General features: G+C 39.0%; 2 protein-coding genes and 1 pseudogene across 2 annotated transcripts in view; 1 reads left to right on the top strand and 2 right to left on the bottom strand.

The window, feature by feature from the left end:
• Nucleotides 1-179: 179 nt before the first annotated feature.
• LOC135653003 (polygalacturonase ADPG1-like) lies at nucleotides 180-4,726 on the top strand (annotated as a pseudogene).
• Nucleotides 4,727-9,148: 4,422 nt separating this feature from the next.
• Nucleotides 9,149-10,181, bottom strand: LOC135652703 (uncharacterized). Its single transcript, XM_065173875.1, has one exon. It carries the CDS (start codon nucleotides 10,107-10,109, stop codon nucleotides 9,393-9,395), a length of 717 nt encoding a protein of 238 aa, XP_065029947.1. The 5' UTR covers nucleotides 10,110-10,181; the 3' UTR covers nucleotides 9,149-9,392.
• Nucleotides 10,182-11,663: 1,482 nt separating this feature from the next.
• LOC103971663 (uncharacterized) overlaps nucleotides 11,664-21,727 on the bottom strand; it is a 63,016-nt gene continuing 52,952 nt past the window's right edge. The window contains exons 32-39 of the mRNA XM_009385739.3: nucleotides 20,512-20,605; nucleotides 17,551-17,587; nucleotides 17,420-17,477; nucleotides 14,051-14,161; nucleotides 12,775-12,842; nucleotides 12,210-12,276; nucleotides 12,055-12,123; nucleotides 11,664-11,936 (exon numbers count right to left, since the gene is read on the bottom strand). Coding sequence (XP_009384014.2) covers nucleotides 11,859-11,936; nucleotides 12,055-12,123; nucleotides 12,210-12,276; nucleotides 12,775-12,842; nucleotides 14,051-14,161; nucleotides 17,420-17,477; nucleotides 17,551-17,587; nucleotides 20,512-20,605 — 582 coding nt within the window. The 3' untranslated portion in view covers nucleotides 11,664-11,858. The remainder of the gene's footprint in view (nucleotides 11,937-12,054; nucleotides 12,124-12,209; nucleotides 12,277-12,774; nucleotides 12,843-14,050; nucleotides 14,162-17,419; nucleotides 17,478-17,550; nucleotides 17,588-20,511; nucleotides 20,606-21,727) is intronic.

Raw genomic sequence — 21,727 nt, forward strand, 5'->3', positions numbered from 1 at the left:
CAACTCTCCCTCCTCTCTTTCTCTCCATGGATACATACATATTATACTAACTGCAGCGTCTCCTCGCACTGAGCCGTCGTTCCGTGCCGGAAGATCCAAAGCGGAGGACATGGTGAGTCACCAGCTTCTATTCCCTGCATCACACGCCGAAACATCTCCTCACTTTACTCTCTTACCTCATGCAGCAGCTTCTCCCTGCCCTGCTGCTCCTCATCCTAACTCATCTTCCGGTGGCCATCAAAGACCTCGTTGCATTCGATGTAAAAGACTATGGAGCTGCGGGTGATGGCATCACGGACGACACACAGGTAGCTTCCTCGTCACATTTTGCTTCGCTGTTCTCTGCAACCCGCCATGGTTTTCTATGATAACTGCAGAGGTGCAACAGCAGAGAGAGGAGTTTCTGCAACGATGCTTGTGATCACTGAACGTTACCAGCGTCACCGCTGCACAGATTCCTACAGCGTCGTGCCAAACTAGTGATCACAAGCCAACTCTGTAGCGTTTACACGCGCCGTCTCCCACCGATGTCCATTTGCCTGTTCTGTTTCGCTTATGGGGAAGGCAAATGCCAATCTCTGTTTCTTGCTCACGTCAGACCTCCGTAGGAAGAAGAAGAGGTCCTTTAGTGAGTCATTTATTTCTCTGTTTGGTTGCTTTGTAGGCATTTGCAGATGCGTGGGAAGCTACATGCAGGAAGGCTACAGGTCTTCCCATCTTGTTCATCCCTGGGAAGAATAAGTTCTTAGTGAGCCCCATCATATTTAAGGGGCCATGCAAGGCCTCCAATGTCCTGGTTCAGGTTTGTATCGGGGATCTCAATTCCATTCATAAGCTTTCTCTCTCTCTCTCTCTAAACTCCATATATCAATAAACTCAAAGTTCACAGAGTGACAATAAACTTATTTATTGTTTGAAGATTATTGGTTGACATATTACATTACGATCATACACACACTAGACATTAATAGGCAAATTCAAAGTCTAGACCTCTTCACTGTACACACAACATCTGAACTTCTCGGTTGTTTGAATACTAGCACAGGTTGAAGGAACACTTGTGGCACCTGACAGCCCGAGCACGTGGAACTTCACCGACGCCTCCCTCTGGATTCAGTTCAAGTCCGTCGATGGGCTGAGACTCACCAGTTCTGGCTTTGGTCTGTTTGACGGCCGAGGATCCAACTGGTGGAGGCAATCTTGCAAACTCGATCCCAGAAAGGTTCAGTTTTGATTAAGATGAACTGTATGATGCCAACAACTTGCATTGTTTTCTGAACTCTCTGTTGTCTTTGAATCCTTGATGCAGGGATGCACTTCTTTGGCCCCAACTGTGAGTATTTTCCCTAGCATGACATGGTTACTGATCAGTAGATCTTATGATATCAACTTACATGAAACCTCAAACAATTTAGCAAACCTTCAGGGATCTCTAGATCACAAAAGATTGTATTTACTTGAGGCAAGAAGAAAGATTGATGATAGTACAGTTACTGAAGTTGTTTTGTGTTCATTCAGGCAGTAAAATTTGTGCAGTGCAATGACCTTGCAGTGAGCAGTCTGCGGTTCATAAACAGCCCACAGACACATATTTTGATAATAGACAGTAACAGGGTTTACGTCACTAACCTTAACATCACAGCTCCTGGGACGAGTCCCAATACTGATGGCATCCACATCCATGCTTCCCGACATGTTTATATCCAAGACACCATCATAGGAACAGGTCAGATGCCCTTCTTGTGTCTCAACTTACTGTTCTACTTCTCAAGTAAAATTGTCTTGATATGGAAATTATTCCTTGTGTAACAGGTGATGACTGCATTTCGATCGGGGATCGTACCAGTGACATAGTTGTAACACGAATAACATGCGGTCCGGGACATGGAATAAGGTGAAAAGCTAACAACCAAACATGTTGATTTTACATGATTTGAATGTTTCCTGCTTGGAAGCATCACTAGCTGAAATCTGGATTTCAGCATATCTCTGTGAAAGGGGAGAGAAAACAGAGTTCAGAAAGATATTTCAAGTAAGAAAGAGGACATCTTATATGAGACAAGCAACAATTTCAGCAAAAGAATCTAACCAACAGATGGAGTATGGTCCATGGCCCATATATATAGACAATTCAGTCACCTAAAATGAAGTCATATCTGTATTTTTACATTGGTATTATTTCATAGCCCTTCCATGAGCTCATTGATATAAATATACATATACATATATATATATATATATACATATATATATATATATACATATACATATACATATACATATACATACATACATACATACATACATACATACATACATACATACATACATATATACATACATACATATATATATATACAGACATATATATATGTTTTTCTTGAGGAAAGATAGCTCATCATATCGATGACATACCAAAGGTGTTATCATGGAATAACATATGCTACTGTCAACTCTTTATAGGTGTCCTGATAAGTAGGAAACTTAATGTATCGGTTGATGGCCCTAAAACCTAGGTGATCGTTGTGTAAAGAATATGTTCAATAAACACCATCCAACAATACCATGAAGTAATATTGTACTGATTATTGGAAATCATAATAATAATCTAGAAGTCAAGAATACCCTCAAAAAAAAAAAAAGAGAAAAAGAAGGAACAGCGAAGGAAGTAAAATTTTCATTCCTAAATATTTGTTTCATTGTCATTCATATCTATGTTTCTGGCCAAAATATGGACATAACTAACAATTTACTAATAGAATGTGATCTACTTATGTGATCCAAGCTGAAACCAGAACTCATGATTATGTATATGTCACTGTCTCCAATTCACTTCATTGACATGCATGATTATGTATATTAGGTTGTCCGGTCTCAGCTCAGCTGACTTTTGCCTTGGAATTATTACTTTTACTTTAAAAGCTATGAACAATTTCTTCAGTGTAGGAAGCTTAGGCAGGGGGGGCTCAAATGTTTCAGTTGAAAGGATTCAAGTATCTTATGTGAACTTTTTTAACACAACCAATGGTGCTAGGATCAAAACTTGGCAGGTAAATTTCAATATCCTAAATCCTAGCTTGTTTCACATCTCCTAATTATTTCTTTCTTCTTATAAGTTTTCAATATCCAAACTTAATCTATAGTTATGTACTTTGACAATTTGCATCTTGTTCTTTGCATACTGTACACACATAATCAAAACTTAGTTGATGGAGTTTCTTTGTTTATGTGTTTATTTTCTATTAAATGCAGTTGACTAGGCTTCATGAAAAAATTCTAATAAGAGCTAATATTATACATATAACAACCTTATTGGCATACATCAATCTCAATTATATATTTGTTTTGCAGAAAATCTTATTTGAAGAGACTAAAAATTGATGAAATGCTGATAACCTTAGTTATCCGTTAGTCTTTTATAAATTTAGAAGCTGTTGAACGAATGTATTTCAAAAAGTATACTCAGAGCAATGCAAATGAACACCACTTTAATCACCTACTATCACACACAGCTTCTAACCAGTCTTATTGACTACAATACTTCTTCTGATAGTACTTTCCTACTGAATAATTACTGACACTTAACTTTTAATTGTTGATTTACTGAAAATTGTTCACAGGGAGCCACAGGTTATGCAAAATCAATGTCATTCGAGAAAATCAAATTCAACAATGTACAAAATCCTATCATAATTGATCAAAACTATGGTGCTAAAGCCAACAATTATACCATTCAGGTATGCAACTATTATAACCAAAATTATCATCATCACGGATGTGATATTTTTTATATATATCATCACCATCATGATAGCTACACGGTTCTGCCCTTGTTTTCTGTCTCAACCTGAAGATTAGATAGTAAACACGTAAACAAGGTTATAAAATAGTTGACCAGCCACCAAAAGACATCAAATTGCATCAAAATTTATTGACTTGACCACATCTTTTTAATTATTCATTTATTGTATACCACACTTTTTTACTGTCAATACATAGATGTTGAGAAAGTCAAATAAGAAACATTTCCTATTTTGATCTTCAATGGATAGTTAGTAAAGATAGTCAAATCAGTAACTTGCAGAGTACCAGGGCTCATGAATTGTCTTAAGCCTAAATAGTATTTAGAGGGTTAAGAAGCAGATGACAGCATATACATTCCCTTATGTGTGTTCAGTTAGGAGTGTCCTATATTACCATGAAGTATGTAGGGGATCAAATGCTTTACCTCTCTTTCTACTAGATGGGACACTGCTGGTCAATTACATATCCTTGATGTCTTTGATTTCTGTTCTTTGTTATCTCTTTCTAGTGTCATATATAAGTTGATGGTACAGAAAGTTTATCAAGTCTATTTCAATTAAATCATGCAAAAATAGCTTATCTTTTCTGAAACAAAAGGAAAACAAAAAAATAACCTTTTGTAACTGACTGCTAATTCTCTTTCTCTGATTCCATGAAGCAAAATGCAGTGCAGATTAGCAATGTGAGATATGCCTACTGTGCTGGAACTGCAAAGACAGATATTGCTATCAACTTAAACTGCAGCCAGACTGTCCCTTGCACTGACATCCAATTCGACAATGTTAACATACCAGTGACATCTCGGGGAGATACCACAAGGGCTTACTGCAACAATGCCCATGTTACCACATCCGGATACATCAATCCCCCAGTTATGCCCTGTTTTCCCCTGAAGCAATCATTTGATAATATCATCTCTTAGCATTCAAAGACAGTGTATTAACATCAAACTTGTACTTTTCACAACTTTATCTAGAGATGAAATTGAAGCCAAAGTTATGCAAGTCTTAAACCTCTCAATTAGAGTTCTAATTTTGCTTCATTTATAAGCGAAATGAAATCTTATAAGTCTCATCTTCAAATACAAGATAAAGATACAGATTAGATTGGAAAGGAATTCATGAATACCAACCAGGCAAGACAGTGAATCATTCTGAAGACAACTGCTGTTCCATAGGAAGAATGTGGATTCCCCATCCATTACCAGACTAATGCTCTTGCAATCGCAAGCAAATTCTATATGACGCAGCATGAGATGATGAATGGCAGTCTGTGACCCTTGTAAGAACCTTGGAAGATCAAAACGTGATTATTCTCTGCTACTGTTTCAGACTACATGCTGAATCAGTGGAGTATGTGATGATAACAAATGATTGCATCTCATCAAATCATTAAGTCTTCAGGCTTTCAATTTGATCAACTGGCCCAAGTAGTTGTTGTACTGTGATCAATTGACAATAGAATGATAAATGCATGAAGCCAAACCTTCTTCAGATGAGCTTTCACTCTTCCTCCTCCTCTCTCTCTCTCAATCCAAGAGCCTCGCTAGTATGTAAGCCCCTAGAACAAGCAGCCGACTTGTGATCACACCTCATCACCACACTTCTCTACCATGCCCTTCTCCTACTCCCACATCCATTCCTTGAACCCAATCAATGCTGCTGCCGGAGGCAGCAAGGCCTACACTTCCTGCTGCCACTCGTCCGCCGCCGCTGGGTTGTGGAGAGCCACGGGAGAGATTGATGAAGTTGTCATACAGAGCAGGAAGGCCTACACTTCCTGCTGCCACTCGTCCGCCGCCGCTGGGTTGTGGGGCGGGGGGTCATTGCCGCGCTGCCGGAGCCCGGGTGGCAGCGCGCGTGCCCAAACAAGACCTTCAATGAGGAGAAGCGCCTTTCGCACTCGGTCAGCGGTTGGGTGGTGGTGGCCGGCGGCGGCGGAAGTGGCTGATAAGGGCTCGGGCAGCGGCGGAACGACCGAGGAGTGAGAGGTCAACTCTTGTACCCGGCAGTGAGAGGTCAAGATATTGGGTCCCACCCATGGTTCTCTCTTTCATAGGGAGGCAGGATTCTCGGGTCACAAAAGATACAACGCTTTTATGAGACCAATCCTCTTCTCGATGACGTGGCCGATCCAAGGCCGTTAGTTCGGAGCCAGCAGTGCGGAAACGTGTCGTCCACCATAAGCTGACTGCCACGTGGAGTGACAAAGGAGACCCACGAAAAAACGCAAACCATAACCCACGAAACGTGGCAAAACCTAACAAAAAGCTTGAGCCATAGGTCTATGATCGACGGTCTGGATCATCCTGGTTTCATGTGGGAATCATCGGTAAGGTGTATTAAAACTGATACATTACCGCCACATACCGCACTCGCTCTGTTCCCCTCCTCCCATGAAAGCCCTCTCCTCCGCCTCGGAAAGCGACAAAGATCCACGAGGAGTTCTCCTTCTCCGCAGCGATCTTGTCGCCGCCTGGTTCTTTCGGTTATCTTGGTTCCCGTTGGCGGTGGACGGAACCGCACGGTCCTTCGATCTCAAGATCGTGAGGAGAAACTAATCTTGGCGGCTCCGGAGGCCGCCTCTTATTGGATCAGGTATCCGATCGGGAAGCGGGTGGAGGATTGCTTCGCTGCCGTGTTCGAGATTCCGAATCTTTCCAATGGCCGGAGGACCGGTGACCCGACCCAGGAAGAGCACGCTCGGCCCGAGATTCCTTGCCCCGGTAAGCTCGATTCACTTCTTTCAGCAGATGAATTGTACTCGTACTCGTGGCACAAATCTTGAAGGTTTTCCGAGGGTTTTAGTCCCTTAAAGACGTGTTTGAAGAAACATAGCTAATAACTCTCAGAATTAGAGACAAGAACCTTAGTATCGCCCAGTATAGATTGGTGTTCATTGCTTGGTTCGGTCAATGTTGTGAGCTTAGGAATGGTAAGCTTGGTTTCAGACAAGATCGGGTGAAATCACCCAGACTTAATTCCTTGGTCTTAAGCATGCACATTCCTGAAGCTATAAATTTCATGTATATAGAACTATGGACCTCAGTAGGAAGATGAAACATTTGCTGAAGGCAAATTTCCTGTTTGGTATGTATAAGTTTCATGCACATTCCCGTAACATTCCTTTTTCACTTGAAGAAAAGGAAATTCAAAGGAAATATCAGCAATTACTTTGTCTAAGATAAGAGCATCTTATTCTACAAATTTTGTCATGAAGAATTACAACTCCACATTACCACCAGAGTATAACTATATAAGGAACTTGAAAAAGGAAAAAGAAAATCGAGGCCTAAACTAACCTTTTCACATAATATTTTGACCACCTTATATCCCATATGAGTTGTTAGATATGAACCAGTGTTCCTATGCTGATTTATGAAGAAATACAACATGCTGTATTTTGGTTGTTTCTATGTATACTCGTATAGAGAACTACCACAATATAGGTTTTTTTTTTTTTTGCTTCTGCTGTGACTTCTAATACTCTGTGTTTGTCAAAATTGTGATACAATTATTTTAACAAATGCCCTTCTAAATTTCTGTTCTTAATTTCAAGATTGGTCTAGAACTTGGGAGAAAAACACTGGAATTTGGTACTGTACTCATCACACTTCAAAAATTCATCAAGTCACAATTTCTTGGTCTCTTGTTACTGAAACCTGCTGCACTTGAAAGACCAATATGCAGAGGCCACATTAACTGTACATATTGTGGCACTCCATAAATCCTAAGAGCAGAACACTCTTTAGATCCATATTCATATTCTGCATGGAAACTTTCAAATATCTCATGCTTTGGCTCCTCGGATAATTAGTAAGTCCACATTATCTAAGGATGATTAGCAACTATGGAATGTATGGATGGAGTTTCCTCCATGTATCAGGTGTGCCTTCTTGTACATTTTCACAGAAGGATCAAGACTTGGACTGGTAATCCATCATGGTTGAAAAGTTTATTCTCTCCTGAAGTCCATTTATTCATGTCTTTCATATTCAAAATCTTACAAAATGAACTGATCAGGATCATTTGGGTGTTCTTTTTATGTGGATAGGGTATTAGCACCGTCAAGCTTCAGTGGAGCCAACCTCCATGAACTGTGACTAAAAAAAAACCTATGCCAAGTAATCAAGTCCTAGTGGAGGGTAATCTAAATTATAATTGCCCCAGCCCTAGCTAGAAGCTAGGAGTGATACAATGCTGTAATCCCCATAAGAAACCTTGTGAGAATTACACGGTCTAAACCTGAACAAATGATATGTTTCATGTATATATCCTTTAAGTCATGCTCAATCATATGTACATGAAATATGTCACCTGTTCATGTTTATGCCTTGTGGATTGCGGTGTTGTACCACTCCTAGCTTCTAGCTAGGGCTCGTGCGTTACGATTGATGGTACCAGAATTGCTAGGTTTGTGGAACACTTTCTACCAAGTATGTCAGTACTAATTTATGTATCATCAGGTGAGTTGAATTTAAGACAAAGAAGTAGAACTCTTGAAAAAATTATGAGCGAGGAGGTTTAGTGTAGGACCATTCATTGAGCATTGTGCATTTGTGTGTTCGTGTGCATATGTTTATATATGAGTGTACATATACACACGTATAAAAGTGTATTGGTTTTCCTCCCTCCTAATTTTAGCATGATTGTGGTGACATATGAGACCATGCCCACAAGACATACTTGTCCATCCATCCACTGGTTGACGAGGTGTTGTAGGATGCAAGATGTCATTCTTTGGTTTTATGTAGTTTGGAATTGTCCAAATGAAACCTTTAAATGCATTAATTAGTTAACATTCCTAGTCTGACTAATTGTATTTGCCTCAAAGGGGAACGTCTAATCAGTAAAGAATTTGGCTTATTGTAAATCAGTTTTCATGCCCGTTTTCTTTTCCCCTATGATTTCCATTTTACCTCTATGGAAGAACAGATATTAAGATGTTTACTTATCCTCAGTTTGTGTTGGTGGTGAGTGCTGAGTGGTGATGGCAGCTGCATAGGTTGGTGTTGGTCGCATTAGAAAGAGGCAATGGTAACAATAAATGGTGGTTGTGATGCAGCTTTGAAGGTTGGTCAACCATGTCCATAAGTATTCTTTTTCTTGTTGTAGCTTTTCCAAATTTAATTCAGGATCATTCTCTGCAAATAAAGAGGGCGGCAACCAATTTGCAATGTATCTTTGACTGCCAATTATTATTGTTTATATTCTTTCCATCACCATATTGACTACCATTTCTTCTTACTTGAGGGAAGCAGCACACAACAAGTGCATGGTAAAAGCGCCAGAGGCGAAAGCTGGGATGTATCGAGTAAGGCCGCTGTCGGTTATAGACATGGATGTGATTCGATGACATGTTAGATTATGAAGGTGACTGATATCTTCTTGATGCTTTCTTGGGCAGACATGTCTTTGGGTCATCACCACCCCGACAAAAGAGGAGGAGGAGGAGAAGGGAGAACGCCATCACCGATTCGTGTGTGTTCTTCACCCAACTATTAGTGGTACATAAGCAGGCTTTTCCTAATGCAGAACACTCGACATCTTCGTTCCTACGCTTCAGATATCAATCGACCTCGCAGCCGTTCACAGCCTTCGGACGGATCGGGCGACAACAGCAGAGCAGTCGGCGGTGGCGGTAACGCCGGCCTCGTGACGCGGCTTCTTCATCTCCCTCGTCGACAAGTCCGCCGGCACCGACCTCGTCGCCCTCTCCGTCCTCTTCGGGTTCCGCCCGTTCTCGAGGTCCACCGCGACGCCGGGTTCCTCGGCCAGCGTGATCTCCTCCTTCCTCCTCCTCTGCAGCCTCTCGTTCCTCCGCGCCGAGTAGAGCTCGTAGAACCGTCCTCGTTCGAACACGGCGGGCGCGGTTGCCGCATCAGGGACGCCGTCACCGCCCCCGGCTCCCAGGACCAGCTTCGCCAACAAGTCCGACGAGATGCAGACCGGGGACTCGGTCCAGGGATGCGGTTTCTTAGGGTCCTCCGCTGGAGGAGTAGATGGAGAAAGAACCGAATTAACGCTCCGTGTTAGGACCGGGCGGCTCGGTTTGGTGGCACCCGGCGGGGCCCGGCCCGACTGGCTTCGGCGGGGGCGGAGGCGGCGTGGGGGCACCGCGAGCGACGGCCGACTTCGATGCATCGGGAATTCCAGATGCTGCCGCTCCTGCTGTACCAGGTTCATGTCACACCTCATCTCTCTCTCTCTCTCTCTCTCTCCCTCTCCCTCTCCCTCTGAGCGGCTGGGTGGAGGAGAGGACGATGGCGGAGGATTTATGTGACGCCGGACTGCTTCTTGTGTCATTTGGTTATAATACCTAATCTTTTTAGGGGTCAAAAATAGGGAGTCAGTTACGGGGCCAATCTCGAAGACTTTGGAACTTACTCGTCCTTATCGGATAAGAAACGACTGCCAACGATAAGCTTATCAGCCGATAAGCAAGAGTCTTTGACCTGTCGTTAGAACCTATGCGATACTGATATCACCCATGCAGACAAGCACCTCCACATTATTCGTTTGGTTAATTACATATTCTCCACTATAATTAGTTGTTTTTAATATTTTAATATTTTAATATTTTATTTTTAAAAAAATTATATTAGTATCTTTATAATTATGAAAGTAAAATATCTAGATCAATTTACTTTAATAACGTCAATTTTATTGATAAAAAAATATAAAAATAAAGAGAAAATTTTTTTTAGCGTTTAGTGGCAAACGATGTCGGTGGTCACTGATGATGACGTCATTGGCATCGGCATTGATGCAATTACTTGATCGTCTTCGATGATGATAAGATCTACTCTCATCGCAATGTCACTTACTTCCACAACGAGCGCGTTGTTGACCTCATAGTTGTTCGTCCCGTGTCGCTCTATATCGATACAAATGGTGGTGGTCGCCACGATGTTTGTGGCGAAGATAGTGGTCGCCTTATCGTTGATCCGACGGATAGATCGTAGCCTCGACCCCTTCCCCTTTGTAGTTGCGTTGGTATCGACGTAGATGCTGAGCGATCGCTGCACTAGACATCGTGCTTGAAAATAGAGGGCCTAACCACCAGCCTCCTCTACCTCCACCAGAGCAATCTGTCGGTCGTGCACGCTAACCTCAAGCTCTCCAACGTCCTGCTTGGCTTAAACTTCAAGTACTACCTTGTCGACTATGCTCTCATCTTGTCCCTTCTCCTCTGGTCTCACCTCACGACCTCATTACCCCCTCCTCTTTTGCTGCATCCTCCTCCCTCTTTTACCACGCGCTCGAGTCTGGCCTTCCTTGACCCTTCTGACGTCTATAGCTTTGGCATCCTTGTCTTAGGGCTCCTCACCAATAAGACCCCCTTCCAAGATCTAGTGGGAGAGTACGATGCTAACATCCCTCGATGAGTCCGCTCTATGCGAGTGGAGTGAAATGACTCCGATGAGGATCCCAGGTTGTCCATGAATGAGACATGTGTAGCGATCAAGGTGGAAAAACAATCATTGATGCGAGAGGTGCTATGGATGATTAGGGAGGCATAGGCGAATATAATTGTCTTATTCACTCGCAACGATCACTTGTCGAGGAGGTAGTCGGACATGATGTAGAGCTTACCGAGAGAGCATGGATCGGAGGGTGATGGTTGCTCGATCGACAAAGATACAAAAGGAGAAATATCCACCACCACCGATGCCATCGACGTCATCTACCACCGAACGATAAAATTATTTTTTTACCTTGTATTTTTATATTTTCATCGATAAAACTAATATCGTTAGGGTAAATGAACTTAATTGTTTCACTTTTATAACTATAAAAATATCAATATAACTTTTCAAGAAATTTAATCAAGAGCTTTTCATTATTTGAAGCAAAAAATACTTCGAATTTCCTTCTTTTCTTTAATGTGATTCAGTTTCAAATATACAGGAAGGCAAATTCCAATCGGCCGAATCAGTCAAGGAGATGCAGCAATGGAACTTAAGAAATATATACAATGGCAAAACAGAGAGAGAGAGAGAGAGAGAGAGAGAGAGTAAGGCTGCTCCATCAATTTTAGAGATTGACGTGCCATTAGCTAGTCGTCTGCTGGTGTCGTCGCATGTCGACGGGCATAGATCTTGAAGGAGGACCACAAATGCTCAAGACCACCTAAAAATATGCACCACCGGCAATTAAAACCAAGCTTTTACGCCCCCCAACCCGAAAAAAGAAAAATAAGAAAAAACTCTGTTTAGACATCAAGAAAGGGTGCATTCCGTGGTCTTACCGGGAGAAACACCAGTCCATGCAAGAACCCAATCAGAACCAATGCCAAATACATTTGGAAGTAATAAACCTACAAGACACGATTGCAAATCGGGTGAGAACCGTATTTTTGTAAACAGAACTCTGAAAGGACAAGCCCATGATTTTATCACAGACCACAAAAACTTCTGATTTTGAGAAACGGAGGACAACTACTCCGACTAGCTTCGTGAGGGTAATTCCACTGCAAGAGAAAGAAGAAAAAGGAACTGCTAAGATTTTTGATATGATGATCTCGCAAATGCTACGATAAGGACAAATGGCTCTGGATCGACTTTGTACCATAGAGATCACAATTTCACGATCCACAGATTGTAATAAATGCATCAGTGTTTTTTTATCTCAAATAACCTCAGTCAACTTTCAGTAGAACTTCAGCAAAAATAAACCAAAAAATGCTACAGCCGGATGGGTAAATATAACAGGCCTACGATGATCGTCAGATAATGCCGGACTACTCTTAACATGTGGAACAATGTTAAAACACAATCTAATATCAAGCATACACTATCAAGAACCAATGAATTTTGGAGTTACAACGTAAGTGCAAATTATCGATGTTCAGATTAATGGGGTAATGTCGGCAGTAGCTTCAAAAGTGACATGATATTTGATTCACTAGTATATATCTTTTATGGACGACGCCTACAAAAACAACAAGATAAAAGAACAAAGAACTCACCTAAATACAGAAGCACCCATGGTGGACACAGCCAACTTGGTTCGGGTCCCTCTATCACCACTGCTTACCTGTTGGCACCGGATCAGATTTATGTTGGAATTCAGAAGCAAATTAAATACCCAAATTAGAAAATACAACTACCGAAGAACAAAATAATTTTTTAAAAATTTTTACTTAACAATAAAGAAGATCTAATGAATTCTCCCCATTCTCCAAAGTCATCTGTTATCTATAACTTGATGGTGAAAGCAAGGTTTGAAGTCTTGGCTGTATGGGCAAATACCGACAAGCATTTACTGGTCCAACAAGCTCACTGTTCCAGGCTTACCCAGTGGTAATCTGATATACCTACTTGTACTAGAGAGTAAGACTACATCAAGTACATGTACCAATACCGACTCTTTTGTTCCATGTACAAGGATATGATAGTTATCGTATCTTTTTTCTTAACTCTTCCATCTCCTTAAATGCCTTCTTTCTCTCCACCTCCCCCTCTTTCTTTGGGTCTTCTCCTCTTCTTCTTTTCGTCTGCCATCTCCTTGATTAAGCCATCAGTGAAATTGTTGCTAATGAAATTGTTAAAACCATCCATTCTCTATATGCTAATGAAAGCTGTTTTGGACACCAGTTGAAGATGTTAATATGCCTATATATTTTGGAGAAAGCCTCATCAAGAGGATTAAACATAGGACATCTTCAAGATGAAGAGGGGAAAGAGATGAAGGGGAACCAGTCACTAGACCGAGGCCTTCTCTCTCTCTCTCTCTCTCTCTCTCTGCATCTCCCTAAAAAAAAACAAGTACATACATATTGATAAAAGAGAGAATAACATAAAATAATGAAAACTTTTCCAATGTATATCAAAATGGAGATGAGAAATTTTTTCAACTCACCAGAATAGGATACATTTTGTTGGATAAAATGATCCTTAAAAAGAAAAACCATTTAATTGCAGATTTCAGTTGGTCACTAAGTAATTCAGGTTAGACCAAAAGAAACTTGATCTCGAAGGATGTGGTGCTCAAATCATTAGAGATTGAACCCTAGACAATGATGTGAAACCAAAAGAGAAGGTGCCCTATTTGTCAATAAAAATGAAACTAAGGTCTTGGAAAATTGGCTTAAATTGTTACATAGAGACACTGTTGAAAGACACTACACTGAGTTCTAAAAATATGAAACAAACCTAAATTTGTTTGACAAGAAAACAAATTGCCAGAAAACAAGTTTTCCCAACATCATATCTATATGACTAACAAACATATTTGATACTCACCAAGAAAGCGTGTGTTATATGAACACAAAACTCGACAGCAATTCCTATCGACATCACAAGGTTTACAACAGAAATTGCATTCAACTGAATGTCCAAAACAGCCATGATTCCCTGCCATGATATTTGTGTTAGAAATGTGAAAATGTAAAGTTTTTTATAGATATCAGCATAACAAGAAATGAAAGAAAACGAATATAACATTAAGCCTTTCATAAAATCAGACTCAGCTGTGATTGCACTCTGCAACTCACATATGGACCATAAAAGAATAGAAAAACAAACATATTTATAAGATATATTCACAAGATCAATACTAAATTTTATTCAAATAACTTGCAAATGAGTCATACTTGTTAAACTTCCTAATGAAGTTTTCTAAACCATAGAGTATGCTTGCTTGTCAATATATGTAGTTTACCTTGGTTCATAGAATTCTGCACTATTTACACCTGAAAGTTATCGGTTGACTCTACGAGTCCATGATTATCATGATTTTTATTGGTTTAAACAACAAGGATCATATGCCAGACAATAAAGGGATCTTGAAATATGCTACATGGCAAAACAAACAGTCAGTTAAGTACCCTGATGTGATGAATACAGTAATTTTAATCATGATGTTGGCTATATATCGCAATACCATGTGATGCCAAAATTAGGGATCATGTTGAACCTGTAATGCTTTGAAGTTTGATCAACCAATGTTCACAAGGCTACTTGAAAACAATGCTTATATTACATCAGAAAGTCATCAAACAATTTTTAAAATAATTTGTAATAAAACTTAAACTTGACTAATGTTAAGCGGCTAATGCTGAACTTGGTAACAGGATACTGACAGAGCAGTGTATGATGAGCAGTAATTTCCCATGGCTAGTGTATGAATTTCTTCAATTTGGAATTGTTGCAACACCAAAAATTTATCAAGGAAATTGCTTGGTGGGTGTACTAGTTACACATCATAGTAGTGAATCCGGTCCATATTGAAGACACCACAAAATAGAGGAGAAGACATTGTTATCATTCTGTTTGCCATTTACTGCAAACAGAAAATAGGGAGAGGAAATGGGAGGATAGGGTAGCTCTTAATTCTTAAGGAAATAGAGATCCAATTATAGAGAAAGAAGATATCATGGGATCTAGAACAATTTTCAGATGTAGTAAATACACTTTTCAAATGATATATTTTTTATTTATCTTTGCATTACCCTATATTTCATTTGCATGGTGATTAGAATAAGCACTAAGTTCACATTGGGATCCATTGATAACTTCAAAATTGTAAGAATATAAGTTTTGGGATTTTTGTGTGACATATATAATATTTGTCTACAATATGATGTGTCCGTATGAAATAATTTACAGATACTGTAGATAATTTTAATGTATTAATCTTCATAATTTTCATTGTAAGTAGATAAGTTTGGATTTTTGTGTGGCGTATCTAATATTTACCTACAGATTTATGTGTCTATATGAAATGATTAACAGATAGCATAGAAAATTTTAATGTATTAATCTTCATAATTTTCATTAAAATATTTTAAAAAGCATATATGTTAGTTTTGCATGTTTTTATACATCAGACAATTTATGTCAATCCATTTCAATCAATTTTTCCAATTTGATCATATAAGAGCATATGAACTATGCTTCAAAGCCATTCATTCAAGATGAGTTCAATGCATTAGGTAGAAGATTTAATATGCACTCTATATCGGTCGTTACACCTGGAGTGATATTAGAATTCTTGACTTGGCTCAAAGAAAATTTCTTGGGTAAGAGATTTCAGTTTCTAAAAACATGAAAATAAAACATTTCAAAGGTCATTCCTAGAAGACTAAATAAATCTACCATCAATGCGGGATCTGGAGAGGGTCTAAATATAAAGATCCTATCCTCCTATTTGAAACTAGTCTTCCATCTCATACAAGAGTCACCTTACCCTTGCACCAAAGCCCACCCTCTCTATGAGAGAATGACTAATTTTCCTAAATTAGTTCTCTCAAGCATTCACTTTGCTATATGCCTGTTTATCTATTGCTTGTCAAAATTGCCTATTAGGCCATTGTTAGAATTAGGAAGCATATTTTAAAATCGCAAACAGAAGTGCAAAGGGAATAGTGTTTTGACAGCTGTTATATTGTCAACATGAATGATATGGAGCTTTTCACAAGGGGATATTATATTGTCATAAAAGAAATTCCTTAGTGGAATCAAGAGGTTCCATGGGCTGTGCAGAAAACAGTTACATTCCCACCAATTTATTGTTTTTATATATTTGGTTAAATGCCTAGTTTGGAGAAACTAACTAATGATCAGGATTGCTAGCTCAACTCTTTATAATTTTGATATTTAAATAGGAGAAGTATTATGATATGGTCTGCAAACTCATTTATCATTCAATTAACCTTTACTGGCCTCCTGACTCTTCCCCATGTAATGTTAAAGGACAAAAGTATACAATTTCATGAAGACAAATATAAGGGATTTTTGTTGTTTCTTTCTACTATAAATTTATAGGTTCACTAAGTCCTTGCAAGTTCATCTTAGGATTGTACATCACTATAGACTGGGTTATCAACAATCTGACACATGCGGCAGTGAGCAAAACAAAGAGAGAAAAAAAGAAGCAACAGGCACATGAAGATTGGAAGTCTGACCATCACTTTCCTTGATCCCTCCTTTTTATCATCCATTAAATATATCTCGTCACCTATTCTCTTGGCTTCATTTCTCTAAACTCTGTATAATCCTTATCTCATCATCATAATGGAAAAGATTTGTAGGTACTTTCTATCTTTGCATCAAGTCAAATAACATAAAGCATTTCTGAACAAAAACGAACATTCATCTTTATCAAACTCTTAAACATATGTATGCTTCTTTATAAGTTGCTTAATTATTGCAAGAGAATCTAATTGAGGTATTTCAGAAGAAAAGGTGGTTGCTACATAGAACAACCATTGTTATATTGTCTACAAAAAGGCCTACCAAACAAACATACTTCATATTTAATTGTACTAATATCCTTGATCGTATTACATAATCTTTAAGTTTTTAAATTAGATAATATGTTGCTACAAATTTGCAAAACATATGCATAACAGATGATGAAGAACTAAAAACATATTCAAGTTTACAAGATAAAGAGTAAAACAGAATACTTGATAAACAAAACTGTAAAGAAAAAAAATCAAAATTTTAAGTATTTATGGCTGTTCTAGGGCCCACAGTGGGGGAATTTACTTGAAAACATACCACAATATTGCAATTTCTAATAGAAACATGTATCAACTAAGCATAATATAAATGGCCAGATGGGTAACAAAATAATTGGCAAGGAGATGGTTGTTGGGAATAAATTACCAGCATATCAATGACAATCATTGCCAATACCAATAAAATTATTGCTGATATCCATATGCTGCAAAGAAAAGTGAGGCTTTAAGATTTCACATGAAACCAGGTAACAACTAATCACAAAGGTTATTCCATACCTGCTAGTGAGAACCAGGCAAACAACAAAGACAGCACCTATTTATATAAAACAAAATCCATCAGCGCTTATAACTCAGTTGCTACCTTCTCCTATTATAGTGAATACAACACTTCCAAAACAAAATTTTCTATTTAAGGCCTTTCAACTGAAAAGATACTTAAAACTATGAGTAGTTGCTTTCATGTTTCAAGTAACTCATTAATTTTATGCTAAACTTTGAAGAATATTTCTCAAAAATTGATGCCAAATAATAAACATCAGTCCTATGGAAGATGGGACAAAATCAGACAAGTATTTACAAAGCATGTCTAGAAGATGGAATGATGCAGATACATCTTTTGGCCAACATGGCACAATGCCTAAGTCCCGGATGACTTACAAGCAATACATGATGTGATTGCTAGCTGCAACCATCATTAATTTCCTATCTTTCCAACATGACTAAAGTTCCTGTGTAAGTTCAGATTATTACCATCCCTCTTCTAACTATCCTGCTCAACTGAGTCATTTGTCATCCAATTTTAAGCATTCCATATAACTTGTTTCTCCATTTTACAGCAACACCATTTACAAATTTGCTGCATGGAGTCTTGTCCCTCCTTCAGGCATTGTGTCTTTGTAGGCCCTCAAAGTTGGTAGGAAGCCACCCAAGAAAGTTCAGTAAGGTTCTTTTTCCTTCATCCTCCTCTTGAGGAAAGGTAACATAGTTTTTTGTTTTCCTCCCACTTCTCTCTCCCCATTCAAAGAGAGGATTATCATGCCAATTGAGTGCACCATAACACAGAAAAACAACAAGCTGCTTCTCAAAAATTCAATTTTAGATCGTTTACAAGTTTGGCAATGATATCAGAGATGATCGGGCCTATACTTGTTATTGACTAGGGTTCCTGCAGTCCAGGTCCTCCTAGTTAACGCAAGAAGTTTGCAGGGTGCTTATTAAGGCTGACTGCAGGCCAATTTCATTGTTTCTATGAACCAAAACTTATTCTGGCAAGGGTGCAAGGCTTACAAAAGAAGATGCAAAGAATTCTGTGCAGTGTGTATTAAGTTTCACAGTTTGGATCATAAAGAATTCCGGCATGCAACGACTATTTTTAGGACAGGCTCAACTCATTACCAAATCATATTAAAGTGTAGTAGCTCATTGTGTGCTAACAATACTATGACCAAGGTTCACAATTTTGTGTATCAGTACAAAGCCTAAAAAGATAATGCCCAGTACAAAGACTGTACACCCTATACTGGGCAGTACCCTGCCGGGTACAACTACCGGTTTACCTGTCAGATACATACTGCTCGTACCAAACCATACCAGGTGGTATTGCAAATTTTGACTAGCACATAATATGCATCTTTATAATCCACATCTGACAAGGAGATCACGAAGTGTGATGTTGGCAGGTTAGATTTAACTAAAAATAGACTGTACGTAATGCTAGTGCCCTACATCCAAACATTTAAGTGCCTTCAGCATGCTAGCTGCTAATTGAAGGTTGAAATGGTATGTGGGTTAGAAAAAAAAAGGAAAGAAAAAGATCGACCATGACCATGATGTGCTAGTGTAACCTATAAAGAAAAAATGGAAAGGAGCGAAGGAATAGCCTGGCCCCAAACATGTTCCTCGGATGATTGTTGCTCTCTCTTTTGAGTTTTGTTGAGGTTAGAAATAAAATAAGACATCACTTGGATTTACTGTATTAATAATGGAAATGTCACCTGACAAAAAAGATAAAGAGAATTAAGAAAAGTAATAATCTAACTCTATACTCCATAGTGTAATGAACAGATGCTCGAGAGCTCGCATAGGCAGCCAGGCGAGGCTTGAGTGCTTCAACATGGACCAAGCAAGACTCCTAAGCTTGGGTGCTGCCTAGGCGAGTGCTTGGACATGGGCATCATACAACTAATCAAACTTGTTAGGATTATCATATCGTTACTGAGTCAAGTTCACGCCATTTGAGTCAGGTTCGTGCCACTTGGTCTGGTTTGATCAAGTCCAAACTAAAACTGTAAACCTCCCCCGCTCCCCCCAACCCCTTCTTGGCAGCAAAACCATGACCGGCAAATGACGATTCTGCTTGTTGTCAACGAAGGGTCGTCAACTCTCCTCCCTTTCAACGACTGACACTTAACCCCCCCATCCTCACTTCTCCCTTCCCCCCTCGTCACTGATAGCACATCACCTGTATCCTCTTTCTTCCCTCTCTCTGGCTCAAGCAATCCCCAACCCCTCCCTTATCTCTTCCCCAGCCTTCACTCTTCCCACTCCTCTCTACCTTTGGGGCTCTAACAATACATTCACCCTTCCCATCTTCTTCCTTATCTAGCAACACACTCCCCTCCCCTTCTCCATTCTCTCTCTTCGTATAGTGATTGCATTTAACCAAAGTGAGCAGTAATATCATTTAGCAATAGGTACCAGTGTGTTTAATCTGTGATGTGTTAGATGTTAAACTTCATGTGTATGTGTCCAAATTTCACACATCCAAAAGAAAAAGGCAAGTGTAGGTGATATAAATTTGGTGGCCCGCTACTGGTAATTTGAGATCTGCTTACAAGTCCCGCTTTATAGATGTTACCGACTAGTATGTTTCTTGGTTTTGTTACAATTGAAAACAGATAATTTTGTCCATACATTACAAACTGGGATTTTCTTGGTTAAGCAAGGGCTCAATATAGTTTTTGGGCCCATAATGGACTTATTGAAGCAATAATGTGGATCACACTCCTTTGAAGATGCAAGGCTAAAAAAAGGAATATGTCAGAACTTATGTAAAGCACATGTCTGATCCCACATGAGATTTCGCATTAAATATTGCAGATGCTTGAATGATAAAGGAAAAATAGCTCTATGATAACCCACTAGGATGAGGTCCTACATCATTAATAAACTACGATTGCTTTATTACAAGAGAATCTACATAACCATGATATAGCAAAAGATAATGAGAAAACTTACCAAGGCCAATTGAGATGTTGATCAAAGCAGTCCTCCATATATCTAAATATTGCTCAAAAAATATGTAAAACACTGCATACGGAAAGATTTCCATCTGCATTTAAATCATTCATTAATGCTTATGCAAAAAAGAAAAATTCTTACATCAAAATTTCTGCAGTTCCCAATATAAGAGAACAAATGAAAGCTAAAAGAAAATTATGAATGTATAACATGGTTTTACATTCCAAAATCCATAAAAACACTATAACACATAAGACCATACACCTAAAAGATTAAGCTAATAGACATACAAGAAAAATTTAGAAAACCATATGACATCTATAAAATCTGCAATTAAACAAGTTAACAAGAAAACATAATGAACAGGTGAAGTACTGAACTAATCACTATAATTGCTAGCTATGTACTTTTGCAAGACCTTCACATTTTCTTTACTGATGATACCAGGGTTTCAAATACCGATTAAACCAGTATATGTAATAGCCGATTTTTATCAGTCTGACCAAGTACTCGTATGGGACCACCATGTAGGTGGGTACTGATTGATATTTGATTTTTGTACTATTTCTAAGTTGATGCTGGGTCGTACAGGTCGGTATACCACCAGCAAATAGGAATGGTACTAATCTAATGGGTTGCCGAAGTATCAGACTAAGATTTAAAACCTTTGCTAATACTATAATCTGCTATGTCCATCGAACTACCTCATATGATCACAGATAGGCTATCCCCTTGCGAACCCATGATAGCTGGGAATAGCTGGGAATAAGCTACACTTTGGTGCTCCATTCATTTGCAGCCACTATATAGCAGCAATAAGTTGTTGTTCCAAGCCCTGAACTTTCTCCTTCTAACCTCTACTTCAATCCTGTTAACTGATCCAAATAACCTTGAAAATGACATCTTAGCTGTGCTACAATTTGACTTATTATCTTGTGAAAAGAATGCTCATAGCATAGCACATTGCTCTCAACAAAGTTCAGTGGCCAGAAAAGATTCATAGAGCCAACACCAAATAATTGGGACTCCATGGCTTGTTTTAGAACTTTAAAAGAGAACTCCTGAGTGTGCTTCCTGAATGGTCCTAAAAATGGGCTAATTATTTGACCAATTCCCTCTTGTACTAAAACAAAATAGGATTTTTGGTGTTCTTTAAATTTGTCATGTCTGCCACTGGAACAGGTCAAAAGACCATGTGGTGTTAGACCATAGA

The sequence above is a fragment of the Musa acuminata genome, chromosome BXJ3-11 (assembly GCF_036884655.1).
Source record: "Musa acuminata AAA Group cultivar baxijiao chromosome BXJ3-11, Cavendish_Baxijiao_AAA, whole genome shotgun sequence".
Taxonomy (NCBI): Eukaryota; Viridiplantae; Streptophyta; class Magnoliopsida; order Zingiberales; family Musaceae; genus Musa; species Musa acuminata.